This window comes from Equus asinus, chromosome 26, assembly GCF_041296235.1.
Source record: "Equus asinus isolate D_3611 breed Donkey chromosome 26, EquAss-T2T_v2, whole genome shotgun sequence".
In the NCBI taxonomy this organism is placed as follows: domain Eukaryota; kingdom Metazoa; phylum Chordata; class Mammalia; order Perissodactyla; family Equidae; genus Equus; species Equus asinus.
Genome location: NC_091815.1, coordinates 22232475 through 22256279, shown reverse-complemented (window position 1 = coordinate 22256279; position 23805 = coordinate 22232475). Strand labels below are relative to the sequence as shown.

Below are 23805 nucleotides of genomic sequence, written 5' to 3'. Positions count from 1 at the left end.
AAGCCCTCAGTCCTCCAGGACTCAGCCCAAAATCTGGATGGTTGTCTCCAGCTTTAACATCTAAGTCTTTTGCTGTTTCCTGTAATAGGCTATGAAGTCACCAAACCAGATGTGATCTTCAAGTTGGAGCAGGAAGAGGAACCATGGGTGGTAGAGGAAGAAATGTTTGGGAGCCACTGTCCAGGTGAATAAGTGAAAAGGCAGTTCCAGATAAGAAAGCTGCATGACATTTGTTCAGGAAGTTAATACCATTTCACGTTTTCCAGGATTTTCTTTTTTTTTTTTTTTAAAGATTTTATTTTTTCCTTTTTCTCCCCAAAGCCCCCCCGGTACATAGTTGTGTATTCTTCGTTGTGGGTTCTTCTAGTTGTGGCGTGTGGGATGCTGCCTCAGTGTGGTCTGATGAGCAGTGCCATGTCCGCGCCCAGGATTCGAACTAACGAAACACTGGACCGCCTGCAGTGGAGCTCGCGAACTTAACCACTTGGCCACGGGGCCAGCCCCCAGGATTTTCTTAAAGGCCCTAGTCTTCTAGAGTGACAAATGGTATTAGTGAATTGGATTACTGCGACATTTCCAGATTCTGTTTTCTTTCTATATTGGAACAATTTTCAAATTTTAGAGGGCCAGTAGCTCCATCTGATTTCAGGGTGCCAACCTTCCCTAATTCATTTACAGCCTTACTTTCAGGACTTTTGTCCCTCTCTATGATCCTTAAACCCTCTCTTTCCTTTGTATTCATAGTTTTGTTTTCTTATGCATTCAGTATTTCATGGATGAGTAGTATTTTAGAAACATATTTGTTTCGCACTAGATTCCTTTTAATTTCTTGCCATTTTGAAAAGGCTCAGATATGTTTTATAACAGTACTCGGATTTCCCGTTATGCTTCACACTCCTCACAATTCCATGTAGCTTTAAAAGTGTCTGGCTTAGAAATTGATGCCTCCTTCAAGCTTATTCCCACCTTCTATTACTTTAATTTTTTGAAAATAAAATCTGTGCACGCTTGGTTAAAAAATATAAATCGTCCAAAAGATAAATTGAAGAGTCTGTCTCCCTCTTATCCTTGACACTCAGCCCTTTCTTTTCCAGTTGCATGCACTTATTTTTTGGAGTTGTGCTGGCTGCTCTTGATTGTTATTTTACTAAAAGAATTTTAGATTCGACTCTCTATTTCCAGAGGAAAAAACCTGTTGGACTCTATTGGGAATGTTAACTTTTGGAGATTTGACATCTTTATAATGTCAAGGTTTTCTATCCAAGAACATGCTCTGTCATTGTTCAGATCTATCTACTTTTGTGTCCTTCAGAAATGCTTTCCAAGTTTTCCCTTTATAGCTTTTATACTTTTCTTATTAAGTTTATATCTTAGTATTAGACAAGAGAAAAAAAATCAGTACTATAAGAATTGTCAGGGAACCTATAAAACCATCTTATTTTAAGATGATAGGATTGTATCCCTGGAAAAGACAAGAGAATCAACTGAAAAAACACAACAGATAGTAAGAGAATCCACTAAGATGGTGGGATATTAAATTAACAAATAAAAATCAATGACTTTCATTTATAGTTCAACAATCTAGAAGATATAAAGGAAGGGAAACCACACTTATAATCATTAACAATAAAGATAAAATACTGTTCTGGGCCTGGGCATATAACAATGTACAAACAAAGTCCTGTCTTCATAGAGCTTATAATTTAGTGGGAACAAGAGTCCCTAACGTTTTGCACATAGGAAGACATCTTTTTTTTTTTTAACCTTTATATTTGCCTGATTCTTGGTTGTGTATAACTTTTTTAAGCCATACTTTCTTTCCTGGAGGTTTCTGTAGACAGTTCCTTGAAGACTTGGGACATCCTCTACTGTCTCCTGGCTTTGAATGTTGTTTGGAGAAACCTGAGGCCTGATTGTCCCCTTGCAGGTCACTTGGTTTGTTTGCCTTGGATGCTTACAGGTTCCTTTTTCTTTAAAGCTTTAGAACTTTATGAGGCCTATTGATCAATGAGTATCAGTTTTTCTTTTCAACTTGTATATTCATGTTTTTTGGTTCTTATAGCGTCATTGTATAGATCTGATGCTGGTTCCTTTTACAATTATCATTACTCATCTTTGAATGAAGTTGTTTCTTGCTGGACCCACTATTTACAGGAGGAGAGTATTGAAGATTGTCCAGAAAAATGCTCTGAGCTAGTAGGAAGCCTTTGTTGCTCATATTGACCTCCTTTATCAACAATGTTTTGTGTTGAGTGTTGGTCTACCCTTTACTTTTCCCGAATTGGAGACTATCAGTTGCATGCTTCCTCTAGCACTCCAGTATCTCTTCTACCCTACTGCGCCAACAGACTGCTTACCAGAATAATGACTATTTGCATCTCCCTGTTTAGCTCTGCCTTCCCTGCCTTTTCACAGGGCCAGGTGGAGACCATTATGTTCCTGCCACCAGTCTCAACACATCTGGATCCCATTGTTGCAAAAAATGGCTCATTCATTCCCACAGGGTGTGCCTTCTGTTTTAGAGAACTCTGCTCACTGTGCTGTCTGTCTGACATAAGAAAGAACAGATACCGTCTCTGGGTTTCTTCCTTACTTGATCCAATCTGTCCTCTGGTCTTTCCTTATATTCTAGAATTGGAGTTTAGCTGGCTTTTAGTTTCACTGAAGATGAATGATTTTCTTTTTCTGTTTCTTCATGTTTGCAGAGAGGAAAGGAGACAGAGATGTTTAATTTGACCGTGTTGAAACAGGAAGTCCTCTATGCTGTATTTGATCCCCTGGATCACACTTCTTGGAAATGTCTCCCTTCTTTGCTCCTCTGTAAAAGATTCTGATTTATCCTCAGTTCCTGTTTATTGTTTATTTCTGCTTTCTTTATGAAATGTCTTTTACATGACTTTTTTCTCCAGCCCGCACTGGACAGTATCCAAAACAGTTCTAAATTACATATAGACTCTTTTTCCTTTAAGTACCTTCATGATATAGGTGTGTTCATGCCTTTAAGTTGGTATTTGACTCCAGAAATGACAACACTGGAATATGTATCTTTAATGTCTCCAGTATTATGAAACTCTTCACATCTTTGCCTTTAACCATGAGTGCTCTTACCTATCCTGGTTCTAGCGGTTATTTAATTTGGAGCCTAATTTCCAGTACAGGCACGTGTCACTTAATGATGGACATGTTCTGAGAAATGCGTCGTTATGTAATTTTGTTGTTGTGCGAACATCATAGAGTGTACTTACACAAACCTAGATGGTGTAGCCTACTACACACCTAGGCTCTATGGTTCTAATCTTATGGGACCGCTGTTGTATATGCAGTTCATCATTGACCAAAACATCGTTATGCAGCGCATGATTGTAAATGGTCCCCAACACTTCCAGTCATTATCGCCCCCCTCTCTGAGCTAACTTTTAACTGTATGTCTACCCAAGTGATTTGGAGTCTGAAAACATATACTGTCTTATATGTTTTCACACTTTGATACCTGAGATTTAAATTATTAACCTATCAAGAGAAAGTCTATGTCTTATTCTTCATGTAAATCATTCACGAATTGATTAATGTAGAGCTATATTTAGAGAGATGTTCCTTATGGCTTTTGTTGTTTTAAAACATTTCCTTGCAGACCTTCAAAGTAAATGCAGAAGAATTCAGGTTAAAATAAAAAGACAGGGAAGGGCCACATAAAATATTGTTGAAATCTTAAATTGCATGGGAAGCATTTATCTAGTAAATGAGTGAATCAGACAGAGAATACTTTAAAAGTTAGAAGGGCTGTAGATTGAGAAAGTTTTCTTATTTTTATTTATTTATTTATTTATTGAGGAAGATTAGCAGCTTGCCAAGCGTTGCCATGTCCGCACCTGGGATCCGAACCGGCGGACCCCAGGCTGCCAAGAAGCAGAATGTGCGCACTTAACTGCTGCACCACCGGGCTGGCCCCAGTTTTCTTATTTTTATTTTTTAAGAGAGCTTGGCGTTAAAGCTGTTTTCCTGTAAGATCTGTAGATTCTTTTGTTTGTTTGTTTGTTTGTTGTTTTTGTTTTTGAGGAAGATTAGCCCTGAGCTTCTGCCAATCCTCCTGTTTTTGCTGAGGAAGACCAGCCCTGAGCTAACATCCATGCCTATCTTCCTCCACTTTATATGTGGGATGCCTACCACAGCATGGCTTTTGCCAAGCGATGCCGTGTCCGCACCCAGGATCTGAACTGGCGAACCCCGGGCCGCCGAGAAGAGGAACGTGTGAACTTAACCGCTGTGCCACTGGGCCGGCCCATGTAGATTCTTAAGACTTACAGAAAGTGAGAAAAACAGAACGAAAGTTTGGACAGTAAAATCAGTATGACATGTTTGTGGGGTAAAATTAGAAGTGTAGCCCGACTGGAGGAAGGCGGCCTGTAAGGGATTAGTGAAATGGAGGATGGGTTATCTGTGTAGAGTCGGGGAGTTCTGAACTTTGCCAGCCTTCATGCCATCTTTTATAGTTTTAAGATTTTCTTGGTGATTTAGTTTAATTTTTTACCTTTTTTAATCACTAAAGCTATAGTTTTGCCTTGTGCCTGGTGGCAGCAAGGTTACAATGGTCAGTTACAAGCAGGGGCTTATAAGATAACTGAATATAAAGCTTAAAAAATGTCCAATTATCTGCATTTTAAGTTACCCACAGTTGATGGAACTCTAGAAGTACAGAAAACCAGTGTAGAGCTAATAATGTGGAAAAGAATGTTATGATTTTGGGTGACAGTATGTCAGCCATGAAGAACGAATAGAAGCAAAATACAAGAGGATTTGGTGGTAAGGACCATTTCATTGTCTAGAAATGAACATAGAATAAAATGATAGGACCTGCTCTTAGAGCACTGCAGTGAATCAGATCTTGAACAAAGATGGTTTGCCTTCTGATATTTCCATTGGATGCTTGTGCGCCATGTTCTTTAAGCACGTATTAGAATGAACTGCAGTTAGGTGGAAAGCTGGAGCTATCTCCATAGTTATTACCAATTTGGGGTTGGGTTTAGTTTGGACAGGCCAAGCTTCAAGTGTTTTTATGCAGAAATAGGGGAATTACAACGTTATGAAAATTAATTTTCAGGGCCGGCCTGGTGGCACAGCAGTTAAGTTCGAACATTCCACTTCTTGGCGGCCTGGGGTTGCCAGTTTGGATCCCAGGTGCGGATATGGCACCACTTGTCACGCCATGCTGTGGTGGGCGTCCCACATATAAAGTAGAGGAAGATGTGCGCAGATGTTGGCTCAGGGCCAGTCTTGGAAAAAGAGGAGGATTGGCAGTAGTTAGCTCAGGGCTAATCTTCCTCAAAAAAAAAGAAAAGAAAATTAATTTTCCTGTGGTCTGCAGAATTGACAAGAGATAGACTTCTCAGGATCATATGGCAGTTAATCTAGGCAAAAGTAATAAGAAGTTGGGTTATAATTTGCTTCTCTAAACCTAATGCTACTGTTCTTATTTCTCTTTTACATCATTTCTTTCCTTTTTAATATGCGGTTTTAATTTTTCTCAAAGTTATAGATCTACTTGTTTTAAAAAGCCATGGAATACAAGGCTTATAGCAGGCCCCCATTCTGACCTCACATTTTACCTTGTTTAGGCAATTATTTTCAACTTATTTAGCTGTTTCTTTTGGTATTGACCTCCATATTTCTAAATAAATGTGCTTATACTTTATTTTTTTAAAGCTCATGGAGGATGTGGTATTCTTTTTTTTTTTTTTGAAGGGAAAGGTTTTCCCTGAGCTAACATCTGTTGCCAGTCTTCCTCTTTTTTTTGTTTTCCTCCCCAAAGCCTCAGTGCATGGTAGTATATCCTAGTTGTAAGTCCTTCTAGATCTTCTATGTGAGCCACCACCACAGCATGGTGTGGCAACTGACAGATGGGTAGCGTGGTTCTGCAACCGGGAAACCAAACAAACTCACCAAAGCATTGAGAGTACACAGAACTTTAACTACTAGGCCATCAGGGCTGGCTCAAATATGCTTATACTTAAAAAAAATTTTTAGGGGCCGGCCCGGTGGTAAAGTGGCTAAGTTCACACATTCTGCTTCGGCAGCCCAGGGTTCACTGGTTCGGATCCCGGGTGTGCACCTGTGCACCGCTTGGCAAGCCAAGCTGTGGCAGGGTCCCACATATAAAGTGAAGGAAGATGGGCATGGATGTTCGCTCAGGGCCAGTCTCCCTCAGCAAAAAGAGGAGGATTGGCAGCAGATGTTAGCTCAGGGCTAGTCTTCCTCAAAAAGAATTATTTTATTATAGTCATTTTCAAGCATTCACAAAATTAGAATAGTATAAGGAATCCTCATGTATTCATCACTTAACTTCAACAATGATCAGCATTTTGCTAGACTTGTTTTATCTGTCTCCTCCAGTTTTGTTTTGTTTTTTTTTGCTGAACTATTCTACATTTCAACTTTAAATACTATTGTATGTATCTCTAACAGATAAAATTTTAAAAAATAACCACAATATTGCTATCACATCTAATAACATTAATACTAATTTCTTATCATCTTATACTTAGTCTCTGCTCATATTTCCTCGATTGTTTCAGAATGTCTTTTTATGGTTGTTGATTTGAATCAGGATCCAAATACAGATCAACACATTGCACTTGGTTGATGTAGCTCTCAGGTCTGTTTTAAGTCATAGAGTTCCTCCTCCTCCTCCCTGAACTCCTTTTTTCCCCACTGTTTTATTTCCGTAGAATCCAGATCGTTTATCTTCTAGAACAAGGGTCAGCAGTTTTTCTCTTTTAAGGGCCAGTCAATAATTAGGCTTTGTGGGCTATGTAAAATCTTGGTTACATATTCTTTCTCTCTCTTCCTCTCTAACAACCCTTTAAAAATCTAAAAAACATTCTTAGTGCAAAGGCTCTACCAAAACAGGCTACAGCTGTTATTTGCCAACCCTGGTTCTAGAATGTCCTACATTCTGGATTTGGCAGTTTGCTTCCTCATGGTGTTAACATATTCCTTTATCCCATTTTTCCAATAATCTGGCTTTATTATATTCAAGTTCAATTCTTTCTTCATAGATGGTGCCATGTACATCTTAGCGCTTTTTATCCTGTTGTCTTGTCCCACTTTTAGAAATATTGATATTGATTGCTAGATTCATGTGTTGTGCATCAGAATCCAACTGTTTTAAAGATTCTTTTCAACCTTTCCCTTAAGGGATTTAGCAACCATCGTTGATCCTTGCCCGGATCCATTATTTTATTAAAGGTTCCTTCTGCTTTTCTTAGCTGAAATTCTCCCGTAAGGAAGAACTCTTTGGGGCCAGCCCGGTAGCACAGCGGTTAAGTGCACATGTGCTGCTTCGGCAGCCCAGGGTTCGCCAGTTCAGATCCTGGGTGCTGACATGGCACCGCTTGGCAAGCCATGCTGTGGCAGGTGTCCCACATATAAAGTAGAAGAAGATGGACACAGATGTTAGCTCAGGGCCAGTCTTCCTCAGTAAAAAGAGGAGGATTGGTGGCAGATGTTAGCTCACGGCTAATCTTCCTCAGAAAAAAAAAAAGGAACTCTTTCATCAACTATTTGATTACCCTGAAATACAGTTTTTATAGGCCAAGAAAGAGAAATACTTCATTTTTTTCCTTCAAAAACTTCTAGAATAATGATTGGTGCCCTAGCAATCTCCAGTTTGCCAAGTTAAATTGTTATAAATTTGTATAATTTGAGCATCAAAATAAATAATATGTAGTGCATATAAATGTATTATTAATAAATATCATTTATTTTAATGCTCAAATTGTCTCTTTAGCCAGAGGATTCTTTGACTAATTTTGCAAACTTCCTGCTCCAGACATGGAAATAGCTATTTCTTTAAAAACCCTTGCTTCCTGGGACTGGCCCCATGGCCGAGTGGTTAAGTTCACGTGCTCCGCTGCAGGAGGCCCAGTGTTTTGTCAGTTCGAATCCTGGGTGCGGACATGGCACTGCTCATCAAACCACGCTGAGGCAGCGTCCCACATGCCACAACTAGAAGGACCCACAACGAAGAATATACAACTATGTACCAGGGGGCTTTGGGGAGCAAAAGGAAAAAAATAAAATCTTAAAAAAACAAAACAAAACAAAAAAAAACCCTTGCTTCCTTAAGTAGGAAATGATATTTGGAGACCACAATCTAGGCACTATGGTTGCTCATTAGTACTGGGTTATTATTGCTTCTAGAGGTTTTAAGTGGACAGAATTAGGACAAATGCACTTTTTTGAAAATATATTTTTTTTTAAAAATATGTGTTTATACTGACACATCCAATTAAAATTAAAGAATATAAGGTTGTTTCTTACCTTTTTTGCTTTGTATTTGTATCTTTTATACTGAAGATCTTGACTTCTTATTGCGTTAAAATGTTTATTTGTTTAATCTACATATATTTCTCAACCTTGGCACTGCTGACATTTTTGGGCCAGATAATTCTTTGTTGTGGGGGACTGTCCTGTGCGCTGTAGGATGTTTAGCAGCATCCCTGGCCTCTACTCATTGATGCTAGTAGTACCATCCCCTTATATCCCCCCTTTCCCAAGTTGTGACAATCAAAAATGTCTCCAGAGCTTCCAGACTTTGCTATATGTCCCTTGGGGGTCAAAACTGATCTGTCTTCCTCCCTTTCTTTCTCTAAGTTTCTTTATATATATATTAGTTCCAAATTAACAATAATGCCAATATTACTACTAACAAAAAGACTATTGAATGTAGTTTAAGATTTCTCTGCAAGTATTTTTTTCTCCTTTAGGATATACTCAAAGTACTACATTTAAAGCCATTTGAAGTAATTCTTCTCTGTGTGATTATGGCCCTAACTTGATATGTAGATTTACTTGTCTCCATTTGTTTTCCATTTTTAGGAGTTGTTCTGGCTTTTTTTCTCCTTTTTTGATTTAATTTTTTTCATTATGTAAGATATTTACATGCTTCCAGTGTCAAAACTGTAAAACCAATCAGAGATATCATGCTTCCATTCAGAATATATACGTGAAAAAAAAGTCAATGTGCAGGCCAGCCCTGGTGGCCTAGTGGTTAATTTTGGCATGCTCTGCATTGGGCAGCCCATGTTCAGTTCCTGGATGCGGACCTACACCACTCATCCGTCAGTGGCCATGCTGTTGTGGCAGCTCACCTACAAAAAAAAGAAGATTGGCAACATGTTAGCTCAGGCTGAATCTTCCTCAGCAAAAAAAAAAAAAATAATCAATGTGCAGAACAGCATTTAGAATATGCTACCTTTTTTGTAAAAAAGCATGGGAGGAGTGTGTGTGTATATATTTAAAGAATATAAAAATCATTCAAAAATTAAGAAAAATGACTACCTGTAAGTCCACTAGTGTAAGTTATACTACCAGTGCCGCTTCTCCTTTCATTTTTCTCTAAATATAGATATATCACAATTTTTGGCTAAATCAGTTTTCACTGCTTACTTAGTTCTGATAGTTGATACACATGGTCCTAGACTTTTGCATGTTTTAGCTTAGGACTTTTTGACTTTATGATGATGTGAAAGAGATACACGTTCCTTAGAAACCATACTTCAAATTTTGAATTTTGATCTTTTCCCGGGTTATCAATATGCATTATGATCCTCTCTCCTGATGCTGGGCAGCGGCAGTGAGCCGCAGCTCACAACCAGTACACTTACAACCATTCTGCACCTGTACAGCCATTCTGTTTTTCACTTTTAGTACAGTATTCAATAAATTACATGAGATATTCAGCACTTTATTGTAAAATAGGTTTTGCTTTACATGATTTTGCCCAAGTGTAAGCTAATGTAGTTGTCCTGAGCACAATTACATTAGTGTTTAGGGTAGGCTAGGCTAAGCTATGATGTTGGGTAGGTTAGATGTATTAAATGCATTTTCAACTTACAATATTTTCAACTTAGAATGGGTTTATTGGGATGTTACACCATCATAAGTCAAGGAAAATCTGTATATCATTACTACTGAGCCAAGAAATGACTATTAATTACATATCCTTATATAACTTTTTGTCATTCCTACAGTTACTACTTGCCCAATTTTTCTGTTTGCTTTGTTTTCTATATATTTTTAACTTTAATAAGACTCTCAAAATATTCGTTTAAATAAGAAATCCATCAGTGTCATTAGTTTACCTCATTTTTTTAATTTTCATAATAGTTTACATCAATGTAAGATTTTAGTTGTACATTATTTCTTGTCTGTCACCATGTAAGTGCTCCCCTTCGCCCCCTGTGCCCACCCCTTACCCCCCTTCCCCCGGTAACCACTGAACTGTTTTCTCTGTCTTTGTATTTGTTTATATTCCACATATGAGTGAAATCATCTGGTGTTTGTCTTTCTCAGACTGGCTTATTTCTCTTAGCATAATTCCCTCTAGGTCCTTCCATGTTATTGCAAATGGGATGAATTTGTCTTTTTTACTGGCTGAGTACTATTTCATTGTATATATACACCACATCTTCTTTATCCAGTCATCAGTCAATGGACACTTGGATTGCTTCCATGCCAGGGCTATTGTGACTAGTGCTGCATTGAACATAGGGGTGCGTGTTACTTTGGATTGTTGATTTCAGGTGGTTTGGGTAGATACCCAGTAGTGACATAGCTGGATCATATGGTAGTTCTATTTTTAGTTTTTTTGAGGAATCTCTATACTGATTTCCATAGTGGCTGCACCAGTTTGCATTCCCATCAGCAGTGTATGACGGTTCCCTTCTCTCCAAACCCTCTCCAATATTTGTTATTTTCAGTCTTAGTGATTATAGCCATTTTAACAGGCATATGGTGGTATCTTAGTGTAGTTTTGATTTGCATTTCCCTGATGATTAGTGATGTTGAACATCTTTTCATGTGTTTATTGGCCATCTGTATCTTCTTTGGAAAAATGTCTGTTCATCTCCTCTGCCCAATTTTTGATCAAGTTGTTTGCTTTCTTATTGTTCAGTTGTGTGAGTTCCTTATGTATTATGGAGATTAACCCCTTCTCAGATATATGATTTACAAATATTTTCTCCCAGTTGGTGGGTTGTCTCTTTTTCTGATCCTAGTTTCTTTTGCCTTGCAGAAGCTCTTTAGTCTGATGAAGTCCTACTTGTTTATTTTTTCTTTTGTTTCCCTCGTCAGAGAGGACATGGTATTTGAAAAGATCCTGTTTAGTTCGATGTCAAAGAGTGTACTACCAATATTATCTTTCAGGAGTTTTATAGTTTCAGGACGTACCTTCAAGTCTTTGATCCATTTTGAGTTTATTTTTGTGTATGGTGTGAGATAATGATCTACCTTCATTCTTTTGCGTGTGGCTTTCCAGTTTTCCCAACACCATTTATTGAGGGGACTGTCCTTTCTCCAGGTATGTTCATACCACCTTCATCAAAGAATAGCTGTCCATAAATGTGTGGTTTTATTTCTGGGCTTTCAGTTCTGTCCATTGATCTGTGTGCCTGTTTTTGTACCATTGCCATGCTGTTTTGGTCACTATGGCTTTGTAGGACATTTTGAAGTCAGGGATTGTAATACCTCCAGCTTTGTTCTTTTTTCTCAGGATTGCCTTAGCAATTCAGGGTCTTTGATTGCCCCATATGAATTTTAGTATTCTTTGTTCTATTTCCCTCAAGAATGTCATTGGGATTCTGATAGGGATTGCATTGAATCTGTAGATTGCTTTGGGTAGTATGGATATTTTAACTCTGTCTGTTCTTCCACTCCATGAGCAAGGAATCTCTTTCCATCTCTTTAAGTGATTGTCATTTTCTCTCAGGAATGTCTTATAGTTTTCATTGTATAAGTCCTTCACCTCCTTGGTTAAATTTATTCCTAGGCACTATATTCTTTTAGTTGCAATTGCAAATGGATTGGGTTTTTTTAGATTTTTTTTTTCCTTTTTCTCCTCAAAGCCCCCTGGTACATAGTTGTGTATTTTCAGTTGTGGGTCCTTCCAGTTATTGCACGTGGGATGCCACCTCAGCATGGCTTGATGAACGGTGCCATGTCTGCTCCCAGGATTTGAACGAAACTCTGAGCTGCCGAAGCAGAGTGTGCAAACTTAACCACTCGGCCACAGGGCCAGCCACATGGAATTGTATTCTTGAGATCTCTAACTTCATTATTGGAGTATAGGAAAGCAACTGATTTTTGTAAGTTGACTCTGTACCCTGCAACTTTACTGTAGTTGTTAATTATTTCTATTAGTTTTCTGCTGGATTTTTTTGGATTTTCTATCCATAAGATCATGTCGTCTACAAACAGCAAGAGTTTCACTTCTTCACTCCCTATTTGGATTCCTTTTATTCCTTTCTCTTGCCTAATTGCTCTGGCCAAAACCTCCAGTACTATTTTGAATAAGAGTGGTCAGAGTGGGTATCCTTGTTTTGTTCCTGTTCTCCGGGGGATGGCGCTCAGCTTTTGCCATTGACTCTCATGTTGGCTGTGGGTCTGTCATATATGGCCTTTATTCTGTTGAGGTAATTTCCTTCTCTCCCCATTTTGTTAAGAGTTTTTCTCATAAATGGCTGTTGGATTTTGTCAAATGCTTTCTCTGCATCTATTGAGATGATCATGTGGTTTTTATTCCTCAGTTTGTTGATGTGGTGTATCATGTTGATTGATTTGCAGATGTTGAACCATCCCTGTGTCCCTGGTATGAATCCCACTTGATCATGATGTATGATCCTTTTGATGTATCGCAGAATTCAGGTTGCCAAAATTTTGTTGAGAATTTTTGCATCTATGTTCATCAGCAATATTGGCCTGTAGTTCTCCTTTTTTGTGTTGTCCTTGTCAGGCTTTTGTATCAGAGTGATGTTGGCCTCATAGAATGTGTTAGGAAGTGTCCCATCGTCCCTAATTTTTTGGAATAGCTTGAGAAGGATAGGTATTAAATCCTCTCTGAAAGTTTGGTAGAATTTCCCAGGAAAGCCGTCTGGTCCTGAGGTTTTATTCTTTGGGATGCTTTTGATTCCTGTTTCAATCTCTTTCCTTGTGATTGGTCTATTCAGATTGTCTGTTTCTTCTTGACTCAGCTTTGGGAGGTTGTAAGAGTCTAAGAATTTATCCATTTCCTCTAGGTTATCCATTTTGTTGGTATATAGTTTTTTATAGTGTTCTCTTACACTCTGTTGTATTTCTGTGGAGTCTGTTGTTATTTCTGCTCTTTCATTTCTGATTTTCTTTATTTGAGCTTTCTCTCTTTTTTTCTCTGTAAGTCTGGCTAGGGGTTTGTCAATTTTATTTCTCTTCTCAAAGAACCAGCTCTTTGTTTCATTGATCCTTTCTACTGCCTGTTTTGTTTTAATAGCATTTATTTCTGCTCTGATTTTTATTATTTCTCTCCGGCTGACTTTGGGCTTTGTTTGTTCTTTTTCTAATTCAGTTAGGTGTAATCTGAGATTGCTTATTTGGAATTTTTCTTGTTTGTTAAGGCGTGCCTATATTGCAATGAATTTCTCTCTTAATACAGCTTTTGCTGTATCCCATATGAGTTGGTATGGCATGTTATCATTTTCATTTGTCTCCAGATATTTTTTGATTTTTCCTTTAATTTCTTCAGTGATCCATTGCTTGTTCAATAGCATATTGTTTAGTCTCCACATCTTTGTCCCTTTCTCACCTTTTTTCTTGTAATTAATTTCTAGCTTTACAGCATTATGATTGGAGAAGATGCTTGTTATTATTTCAATTTTTTAAAATTTATAGAGGCTTGCCTTGTTTGCCAACATATGGTCTATCCTTGAGAATGTTCTATGTGCACTTGAGAAGAATCTGTCTTCTGCTGTTTTTGGATGGAGGTTCTATATATGATGATTAAGTCCAACTGTTTTAGGTTTTCGTTTAATTCCACTGTTTCCTTGTTGATTTTCTGTCTGGATGATCTGTCCAAGGATGTGATTGGGGTGTTGAGGTCCCCTACTATTATTGTGTTGTTATTAATAGCTTCTTTTAGGTTTGTTAATAGTTGCTTTGTGAACTTTGGTGCTCCTGTGTTGGGTGCATAGATATTTATAAGCGTTGTTTCTTCTTGATAGAGTGTCCCTTTGATCATTATATAATGTCCCTCTGTGTCTCTCCTTACCTGCCTTATCTTGAAGTCTACTTTATCTGATATAAGGATTGTGACACCTGCTTTCTTTTGTTTGCCATTAGCTTGGAGTATCGTCTTCCCTCCTTCACTCTGAGCCTGTATTTGTCATTGGAGCTGAGATGTTTTTCCTGGAGGCAGCAAATTGGTGGATCTTCTCTTTAATCCATCTCACCACTCTGTGTCTTTTCACTGGAGAATTCAATCCATTTACATTGAGAGTGGTTATTGATGTATGAGGGCTTAATGCTGTCATTATATCACTCATTTTCCGGTTGTCCTACATTTCCTTTGTTTTTCGTCCTGTGTGTTTTGGTCTGCCCATTGAATTATGTAGTTTTTTATGATGTGTTTCTTTGCTTTTTCCTTATTTATTTTTTGTGTCTCTGTTCTGCTTTTTAGTTTAGTGGCTACCCTGAAGTTTGTATTCCAACTCTCGTGTATAACATAGTCCATTTTCTGATGGCCTCTTATTTCCTTAGTCTAAATTGATTCAGTCCCTTTCCTCCTTCCCTCCTAAGTTATTGTTCTCATATCTTATTCCAACTTGCTTTGTGAGTTTGTGGTTAAAGTGACAAAATTGTCTTTGTTTTTGGTGTTTTCCTTCCCTTTAGCCTAATGCTATAGTTGAATAGTTGCTATCCTATTCTGATTCTCCTTACTCTGTGTTTTGTGACCCCTTTCTCCCTTTTTTTATTTTTTCAGGTATGAGGCCTTTCTTGAGGATTTCTTGTAGGTGGGGGAGTCTTGTGGCTATGAAGTCCCTTAGCTTTTGTTTGTCTGGAAAAGATTTAATTTCTCCCTCATATCTGAAGGATGTTTTTGCTGCATAGAGTATTCTTGGCTGAAGATTTTTATCTTTTAAAGTTTTGAATATGTCATTCCATTCTCTCCTAGCTTGTAAGGTTTCTGCAGAGAAATCTGCTGAAAGCCTGATGGGGTTCCTTTGTAGGTTATTTTCTTCTGCCTTGCTGCCCTGAGTATTCTTTCTTTGGCATTCATTTTTGCCATTTTTACTACTATATGCCTTGCAGTAGGTCTTCTTACGTGGACAAATCTAGGAGATCTGGAAGCTTCCTCCACACATATTTCCCTCTCATTCCCTAGATTTGGGAAGTTCTCTGCTTTTATTTCTTTGAACAAGCTTTCTGTTCCACTCTCCTTCTCTTCACCTTCTTGAACACCTATAATTCTTATGTTGCATTTCCTCATTGAGTCAGATATTTCTCAGAGACTGTCTTCATTTCTTTTTAGTCTTAGCTCTCTCTCCTCTCTCTGGAGCATTTCAACATGTCTGTCTTCGATTATGCTGATTCACTCCTTTATGGTGTCCACACGAGCATTCAGGGAATCTGTATTTTGTTTTATCTCATTGTGTCTTTCATCTGTAATATTTCTGATTGATTCTTCTTTATAGTTTCAATCTCTTTTGTGAAGTAGCTCCTGAACTCATTGAATTGTTTCTCTATATTCTCTTTTACCTCACTGAGTTTTTTGATGATAGCTATTTTGAATTCATTGTTGTTTAGCTTACATTTTTCTGTATCCTCAGGACTGAGTTCTGGGTGCTTGTCATTTTCTCTCTGGACTGGAGATTTAATGTAGTGTCTGATGTTGGAAGGCCGGGACTTTCCCATTGTGATATTATTCGGTCATAATTATAGCCTGTCACCACTGGGTGGGGGTCGAGAGCCGCATATTCTGAGCCCTCTGCCTTCAGCTGAGATGGTGCGGCCCTGTGTGGGTCAAGGGAGCATGCCTTCTCCTGGGTGCAGTCCCAGGTTTCTGGATCACCTCTCCCTATCTGGTCTCTGGGGGTCTTGGTTTGATGAGGTCACCCTGCATGAAAGCTTTCCCCCATTAGAGGGCTTCCCTCTAGGCTGCAAGGGCCCTAGGAAGTCCTGGCTGATCCTGCAAACGCACAATCCCTCCTCCACTCCTTCCCTCACAGAGCTGCCAGCGCCAGCCACCACAGTCTTTAGGGGAGGGAGCGAAGTTCTCTCTTAAACACTGTTCCAGCTCCTCCGAAGGAGGGCTACAGCCTCTGCACCCGCCATCATGTGGCTTCGTGCCTCGCTGAGGTTTTTGTGTTGTTAGGATATGTTTTGTTGGAGTATTGTTGTCCCTTTTTCTTATATGTTGAAGGGGAGAAAGTCCTGGGCAAGTTCACTCCACCATGATGCTGATGTCACTCTTCTAGTTTACCTCATTTTGATGCATGAAAAGATAAAAGGGAAATTCTGAAAATCTTGTAGCTCACAATTTTTAATGCTTGTTTTGAGTAGGAGATGTACTGTAGAATGGTTGAATTAGAACCCAGGAGTTTTTTGTGGAATCCCAGATGCCAGTTCTATAGGACTTTTATTTTTAATCTTCCCATATCCTACCTGCAGGTACATGCCCGTATTCATGAGATTAAGGAACAGAAACTGATTCGAGGGCTCACTAATCAATATATAAATGTTCATATAATCTCTCATTTTTTAGTATAAGGCCTTTCCTCTGCATCTACTTTACTTGTTCCTAAGTCTAGAGCCTCTATGGTTCATTTTCTGAATCCTCTAATTTTTGAGCTTGTCCAGTATTTTGTGGCCAAATCTCTTTGTTGCTTGACATTTTCATCTTCATAGTACTTTGAATTCTTAGCTTTGTTATCAGTTAACAGTTCCCTATAGTCCTTTTATCTTCCAGTATTTTGTTGAAAGCTCTTATTCACGCTCTTTTACACTCCCATTTCCTTTGTCCTTATAGGTTTGACCCTTTATTCTTTTACTGTCATTTTAATGGAATTTTAAGCAGGAGGAGAAATTAAACATATACATTCAATCCATTGTATTAAGTCACAGAAGTTAATTTTATCCTCTAGTCGTTTGACTCCCTATCCAGTCATTTATGTATTCGCCCTTTCATCTTATTCTATTAATTTTACTGATTTCTGCATTGTATAAGTACACTTTTAAAATCAGTGAAAGCTACTTTGGGCCTATAAATGTCAGTTTTTTCTCCATAATATTTTCTATAGGAGTTAACTTCTCTAACCTTAGGAACTGGGGACATTTGCACTTGGATTTCTTTCATAGTGGGAGACTAGAGCCAGCATCAAAGATCAACCTCACATTAGCAAATTTCTGAAATGTTATTAATAGTATAGTAGTAGGAAAATTCAAAAGTAATAATTTTTGGTCCTCCATTTTAGAAGTTTGGGAAGTTGATGAGCACATCAAGAAGCAACAGGAAACACTTGTGAGGAAAGTCACATCCATCTCCAAGAAAACTCTGGTCAAGGAAAATGTCATTGAATATAAAAAAGTTACAAAAATATTTCCTCTGAGCTCAGACATTGTTACTTCAAGACAAAGCTTCTGTGAATGTGACTCACTTGATAAGGGTTTGGAACATAATTTAGACTTACTTAATTATGAGAAGGCCTGTGTAACAGAGAAAAATTATGAATGTAATAAGTATGGGAAACCATTTTACCATTGTTCATCCCATGTCGTAACCCCCTTTAAGTGTAATCAGTGTGGACAAGATTTCAGCCATAAATTTGACCTCATCAGGCATGAGAGAATTCATGCTGGAGAGAAACCGTATGAATGTAAGGACTGTGGAAAAGCCTTCAGCAGAAAGGAAAATCTTATTACACATCAAAAAATTCATACTGGGGAAAAACCATATAAGTGTGATGAATGTGGAAAAGCTTTCATTCAGATGTCAAACCTTATTAGACACCAGAGAATTCATACTGGGGAGAAGCCGTATGCATGTAAAGATTGTTGGAAAGCCTTCAGTCAGAAGTCAAATCTCATTGAACATGAGAGAATTCATACTGGAGAAAAACCCTATGAATGTAAGGAATGTAGAAAATCCTTCAGCCAAAAGCAGAATCTTATTGAGCATGAGAAAATTCATACTGGGGAGAAACCTTATGCATGCAATGAATGTGGTAGAGCTTTTTCGCGAATGTCATCTGTTACTCTACACATGAGAAGTCACACAGGAGAGAAACCTTATAAATGTAATAAATGTGGAAAAGCCTTCTCTCAATGTTCAGTGTTTATTATACATATGAGAAGTCATACAGGTGAGAAACCCTACATATGTAGTGAATGTGGGAAAGCATTCTCTCAAAGTTCATCCCTTACTGTACATATGAGAAATCATACATCTGAGAAACCCTATGAATGTAACGAATGTGGGAAAGCCTTCAGCCGGAAAGAAAATCTCATTACACATCAGAAAATTCATACTGGAGAAAAACCTTATGAATGTAATGAATGTGGGAAAGCTTTTATTCAGATGTCAAACCTCATTCGACACCAGAGAATTCATACTGGGGAGAAACCCTATGCATGTACAGTATGTGGGAAAGCCTTTAGTCAGAAATCGAATCTCACTGAGCATGAGAAAATTCACACTGGAGAGAAACCTTATCATTGTAATCAGTGTGGAAAAGCTTTCTGTCAGAGACAAAATCTCCTTGAGCATGAAAAAATTCATACTGGAGAGAAACCATTTAAATGTAATGAATGTGGTAAGGCCTTCTCTCGAATCTCATCCCTTACTCTTCATGTGAGAAGTCATACAGGGGAGAAACCATATGAATGTAATAAATGTGGAAAAGCCTTCTCTCAGTGCTCGTTACTTATTATACATATGAGAAGTCATACTGGTGAGAAACCCTTTGAATGTAATGAATGTGGGAAAGCCTTCTCTCAAAGAGCATCTCTTTCTATACATAAGAGAGGTCATACAGGTGAGAAACGCCGAGAGTACTAAATGAGGGAAGGCCTTGTCTTAAGTTCAACCCATGCTTTACTTAACTTTTGAAATATCTTGGCATAAACTCAAAAAAATGAACAAGATCTTTATGGAAAAATTCTGAAGCTTTATTAGAGGGCCTAAGACTTGAATAAGTGGAGAGAAATATCATTTATGTAGATGTAAAAACTCTATCATAAAAATATCAGTTATCCCAAAATTAATCTATAGACTTAATATAGTTCCAAACATCTAACAAGAATTTTATAGGATCTTTACAAAATGATTCTAAAATTTGTGTGAAATAGAAGTCTATGGATTGCCGAGACTATTTTGAAAAAGAACAGAGAGGACACACCTTCTACCATATACTACACATGTTATAAAGTTATGGTCATTAAATACTGTGTGTGGTTAGTGCACGAATAGGTAAGTAAACAGATTTTACAGAACAAAATGCCTAGAAATAAGCCAATGAATATATGTGAACGTGCTGTATATTAGACATGACATCATGAATCAGTAGGGAAATGACAGCCTACTCTGTAAAAATTGGAGTATTTGACTCTCCATATTGGGGAAAATAAAATTACATACAACCTTACAACATATAAAGAAACAGAATTCCGAAGGATTTGAACTTGTAAAAGCCAAGCTCTGAAATTCTTGGAAAGAAGTACAGGATGCTGTCTATGACTTTGAGGCAGGGAAGCATTTCTTAAAAGACAAAAGGACTCTGCAGTTTCACTTAATGGATATACATCCTGAAGAAACTCACAGGTATGCATAAGAAATATATATATTTTAATTGAAAACAACATAAATATCAATGGGGTAATGGATGAATAAAATGTGATGTATTCAAGTAATGGAACAATATACACAGTTAAAAGCAATGGATTAAATCTGTCTTTTGTACGTGGGTAGTTATCTAAAACAATGTTGAATGAAAAAAATCAAGATCCGGATGAAACGTATTGTGTAATGACATTCATGTAAATTGGAATGAAATCATTCATAAAGAACAGAACTATGTTTTTATTATTGAGATATGTATGTAAACTATTTAAAATGAACTAGGAGGAAACATACCAAATTATTTGTTAGTGGTGTTTCTGGCAGGAGATTAGGATTGAGGGTGTTGATCAAAGGGGGTTTTTAGCTTTACTTGTAATTTTTATGCCTTAAAAAAAAGATTAGTAGCGTGTAAAATAAATCTTAAAACTTAATGATACGCAATGGTAATATGGATGTCTTGTCTTAATAGTGTTTTTGTAGTTATTTCTCAGAATTTATAGGCTAGGGGAAGCCTATGCCCATAGAAAAAAACATTATAATGGGTTCATATGCCCTATCAGATGCTGAACTATTTTATCAAAAACATTTTCAGAAAATTAGTAAATAAAAGTGATAGTTCTATTTACAATATAAAATTAAATTATCATGTTTTATCAATCTTATCCTTTTTTTTTACATTTTAGTATTAAAATGAGTCATCTTTCAACCAATTATGTCTTAGATTCAAGTAAATATGTAATTATTAAAAGTTTGAAAGTCAGATGGCACTGTGACAAATCAAATGTGATTTTATTTACTATTTTACGGCATCATAGTCTACTAATGATCCCTACTATCTCAGTGTGTCTTGTATTATTTGACAATGGATTTGTTGGACTCATAGCTAACTAATTAGTAATACGTTTAGAGTCGTTGTGGACAGAATATTTTCTTGAGAAATTGACTCTGTGAAATTAGTTTTCTTGCCTTGCAGGTTTCCATTCAACCAGCATAAGTGTTAACATCATTATTAATTATTACAATATTTTGAAATGAGAAAGCCTTTTATTTTCTTGAGGTGGTCATAAGCAATTGTGTAAAATTGCTTCACTCTTAACCTACAGATCATTTTATTCCTTCCACAACCCTGGACTTACACAACCTGTCTAGTTTTAGTTGGAAGCAGTGGTCTCAGACCCAGAGCAGTAATAACAGAGTTCCTCTAAAAGGATCTCATTCTAACAACACATGAACCAACTGTTACATAAGGTAATTTTTTATTATGCCATGATATATTCTTGATATATAGAAAACTATTAGTGCCTTTTTTTTTTCTTGAGGAAGATTAGCCCTGAGCTAATATCTCTGCCAATCTTCCTCTACTTTGTATGTGGGATGCCTCCACAGCATGGCTGATGAGTGGAGTAGGTCTGCACCCGGGATCTGAACCCCTGAACTCCAGGCTGCCAAAGCGGAGCACATGGAACTTTAACCACTCAGCCACAGGGCTGGCCCCTATTAGTGCCTTTTAAAAAAGGAGATCAGGACTGGGGATTGTGATCAAAAGGGAACTTTGGTGTTGAATGTTTGACTGTCAACCATATTTTTTTGAAGCTGATTTCACAAAACTAAATCTTTCTCTAAACTAGAGTTGTGAAATACAAGCATGACTACCAATTTTGAGTTTTATTAGCTGTTTCTGCAGATCAACAGTGACTTACAATTGTAAATAGCAGGGACTGATTCTTATGAAAAAAACAATTTACTAAGACTTAAATGTCTAAATGAGTATTGTCATTTTATAGTCTCTTCCTTAATACATTTTGTGTGAAGTCTAGTTTTGCCAGCACACCTAATTTTTGTAGATTTCTTTTTAAAAATCGTTTTCAAAGTTCATGTTATTACTTACGTAAGAAAACCTGTGTAAATAATTTTATTTGCAAGACTTTTTTGTCTAAACTCATTTTTCTCTCTGATTTATTTTTTTGTGTTTATTTGGCTCATACTTCATTTAATTCCTTTGCCCGTTTCTTTACATAGCTTTGGAGTCAACAGAAAAAATTTCAATTTCACTTATGGTCAATGAAGACCACCTTAGTCGACTCTTTTGGCCTTTCCAAGTACAAGTGACTGTGCTTATTGTGTGAGATAAATGCCTCAGAGTAAACCTGAATCTCAACTTTAGGAAGGGTGTGTTACTGATCACCTGTCAGCAAGAAGATGATCTGGTCTCTGTAAGTTAATTTTTTTTCTTATCTTAAGGAGTAGAAATAAGGTAGTAAGCGACTGAGATAACATCTGAAAAAAATCATTAATCAAATCATGATAAATGCCTCTGTACTGGATACACATGAACTGCTGCCTGGAGAATTCCATTCTAGATTTCAAACTTCATTTGAAGTTTGCTGATATGAAAGATGAGGAAGAGAGAAATAAAGAATAACTCCTACATTTTTATGGAGAGGAACTAGCTGGTCAACCATTTGCTAAAAAAGCAGCAGACTAGGGAGAAACATTTTGGGGTAAAGATTGGGGGATGGAATTGAGATCTATTGTGGATGTTCTTTAAGCTTGTGTTTCCCAGAAGTCGACTAGAGATGAGGATTCCTATGCAAGTAATTTATTAAATAAGTGCTCCCAATAAGAAGGGTAAGGGCATAGAGGAGGCAGGACAGGAAAGAGGAATAAGTCAAGAGTGTGATCTCAGCCATAGTCCTGCCATGAGTCATTTCAGCCTGATCACTATGGGAACTCTCGAGTGTAAGCTGTGCCTCAGAATTGTCAAGATTCTCCCTCAGGACTGAAGCACTTGTGCTGCCAACTGCTAAGGATTTTGATTGCTGACAACTCACAGCTAAGTTCCTGTGTAGGAATTGCTCTTGGATGAAGGGAGCTGCATTGTGCAAGGTTACACTGCCTGCCTGAGGGTGACCTGGCTCCCTGTGCCTCCATTTAGAAGTCTGAGAACCACCCCAGTTTTAGAGCTCCCCAAGGGATTACAACTACCTCACAATTCAACTTCACCCAATTCTGTTTCCTCATTCCCTTTAGGATAATATTCCCAAGAGCTCTTCCTAATAAAACTCATAAATTTCCATCTCAGATTCTGTTTCCCAGGGAACCAGAGCTAAGACACCGGGGCATTTTGCAACAGCAGTTCTCAAAGTGAAATTTTAAAAATATATTTTTTAATTCATTTAAAAACAAACTCATTACATGTTAACATAAATAAGATTTTATGAAAAGTGATTATTTTCAAAAACAAGCATACTTCAAGAGTGGCATCGTTATACAGTTTTGCAAATAGCTTTGATGGTTTAATTAAAGACACCTGGGTTCTCATCCTTGATTCTGGAGTCAGTCTATAGCAATGTCATATGTGGTGTACACTGGAAAACTCTACACTCATGAGAGAATGAGAATCAAAAAGGAAAATAAAGTCTTGGAATTCTTATAAAAATAACTTACACCTTAGGGACCCCTAGGAATTCCCAGACCACTCTTTACGAACTGTTGTTTTGACAGCAACCTTTCTGCACAGGTCATGGCTTCCATTCTTTGTAAGTCACAGGGATACCTTTTTATCATTTCCTTTGTTCACTTGGTTTTTAAACCCAGAAAAGAGATTTCCTACCCTGCCCAGACTAAGTATTTCCCTTCTGTGTCTTTTACCTATGGCTGAACTGATGTTTGAACCTCCCCTATACCTATCCACGAACCTGTCTTTTGGCACAATCCACATCAAATAAAAGGCCACCACTTTGCCGTTTGGGGTGTGATGACTTTTGGTGGACGTCCCTGGAGGTGGGGTGCTGCTGTCACCAGAACTTGGAATATAGAGTGGGAGGGGACAGAGCCTGGACGGCCTTTGAGGAAACTGTTACTGACAATCACAGGGGCCAGGAAGAATGCTTCATCAACCTGCCTCCTTTGAGAATGGCTAGAGCCCTTTCAAGATTGTCCCCACTGTGGAGGTGACAACAGCCTGTCCAGGGAACCAAGTGCCCACCAACACTCTAGGCCTGAGATGTATCTCCACAGTGAGGTCCTCTCTGGTCATGCAGAGATACTACCTGGAAAGGTGGTGGTTTTGGATGTGGGGTGACTGGGTGGGGGGTGCTTTCTGATTACTGGAAGGCACTCGTCACCTCCCCTCAACTCTCAATTCTGCACCCACTCTCCTTTCC

At 37.8% G+C, this 23805-nt stretch overlaps 2 protein-coding genes across 20 annotated transcripts in view; one reads left to right on the top strand and one right to left on the bottom strand.

The window, feature by feature from the left end:
- LOC106836115 (zinc finger protein 568) overlaps window positions 1–19185 on the top strand; it is a 42667-nt gene extending 23482 nt beyond the window's left edge. For 14 of the 19 annotated variants that reach the window (XM_044759392.2, XM_070498994.1, XM_070499000.1 and 11 more), the window contains 2 exons: window positions 89–184; window positions 17277–19185. In XM_044759392.2, the coding sequence (XP_044615327.2) occupies window positions 89–184; window positions 17277–18859 (1679 nt within the window). In that variant the 3' untranslated portion in view covers window positions 18860–19185. Of the gene's footprint in view, window positions 1–88; window positions 185–14079; window positions 14305–17276 lie in introns of those variants that run through there. The other 5 variants (XM_070498992.1, XM_044759391.2, XM_070498998.1 and 2 more) reach the window with 2 other exon arrangements.
- The window catches only part of LOC106836137 (abasic site processing protein HMCES-like), a 59515-nt gene continuing 44079 nt past the window's right edge, over window positions 8370–23805 (bottom strand). The window contains exon 8 of the mRNA XM_070499057.1: window positions 8370–9146. The gene's annotated coding sequence lies outside the window, so the exon portion shown is untranslated. The remainder of the gene's footprint in view (window positions 9147–23805) is intronic.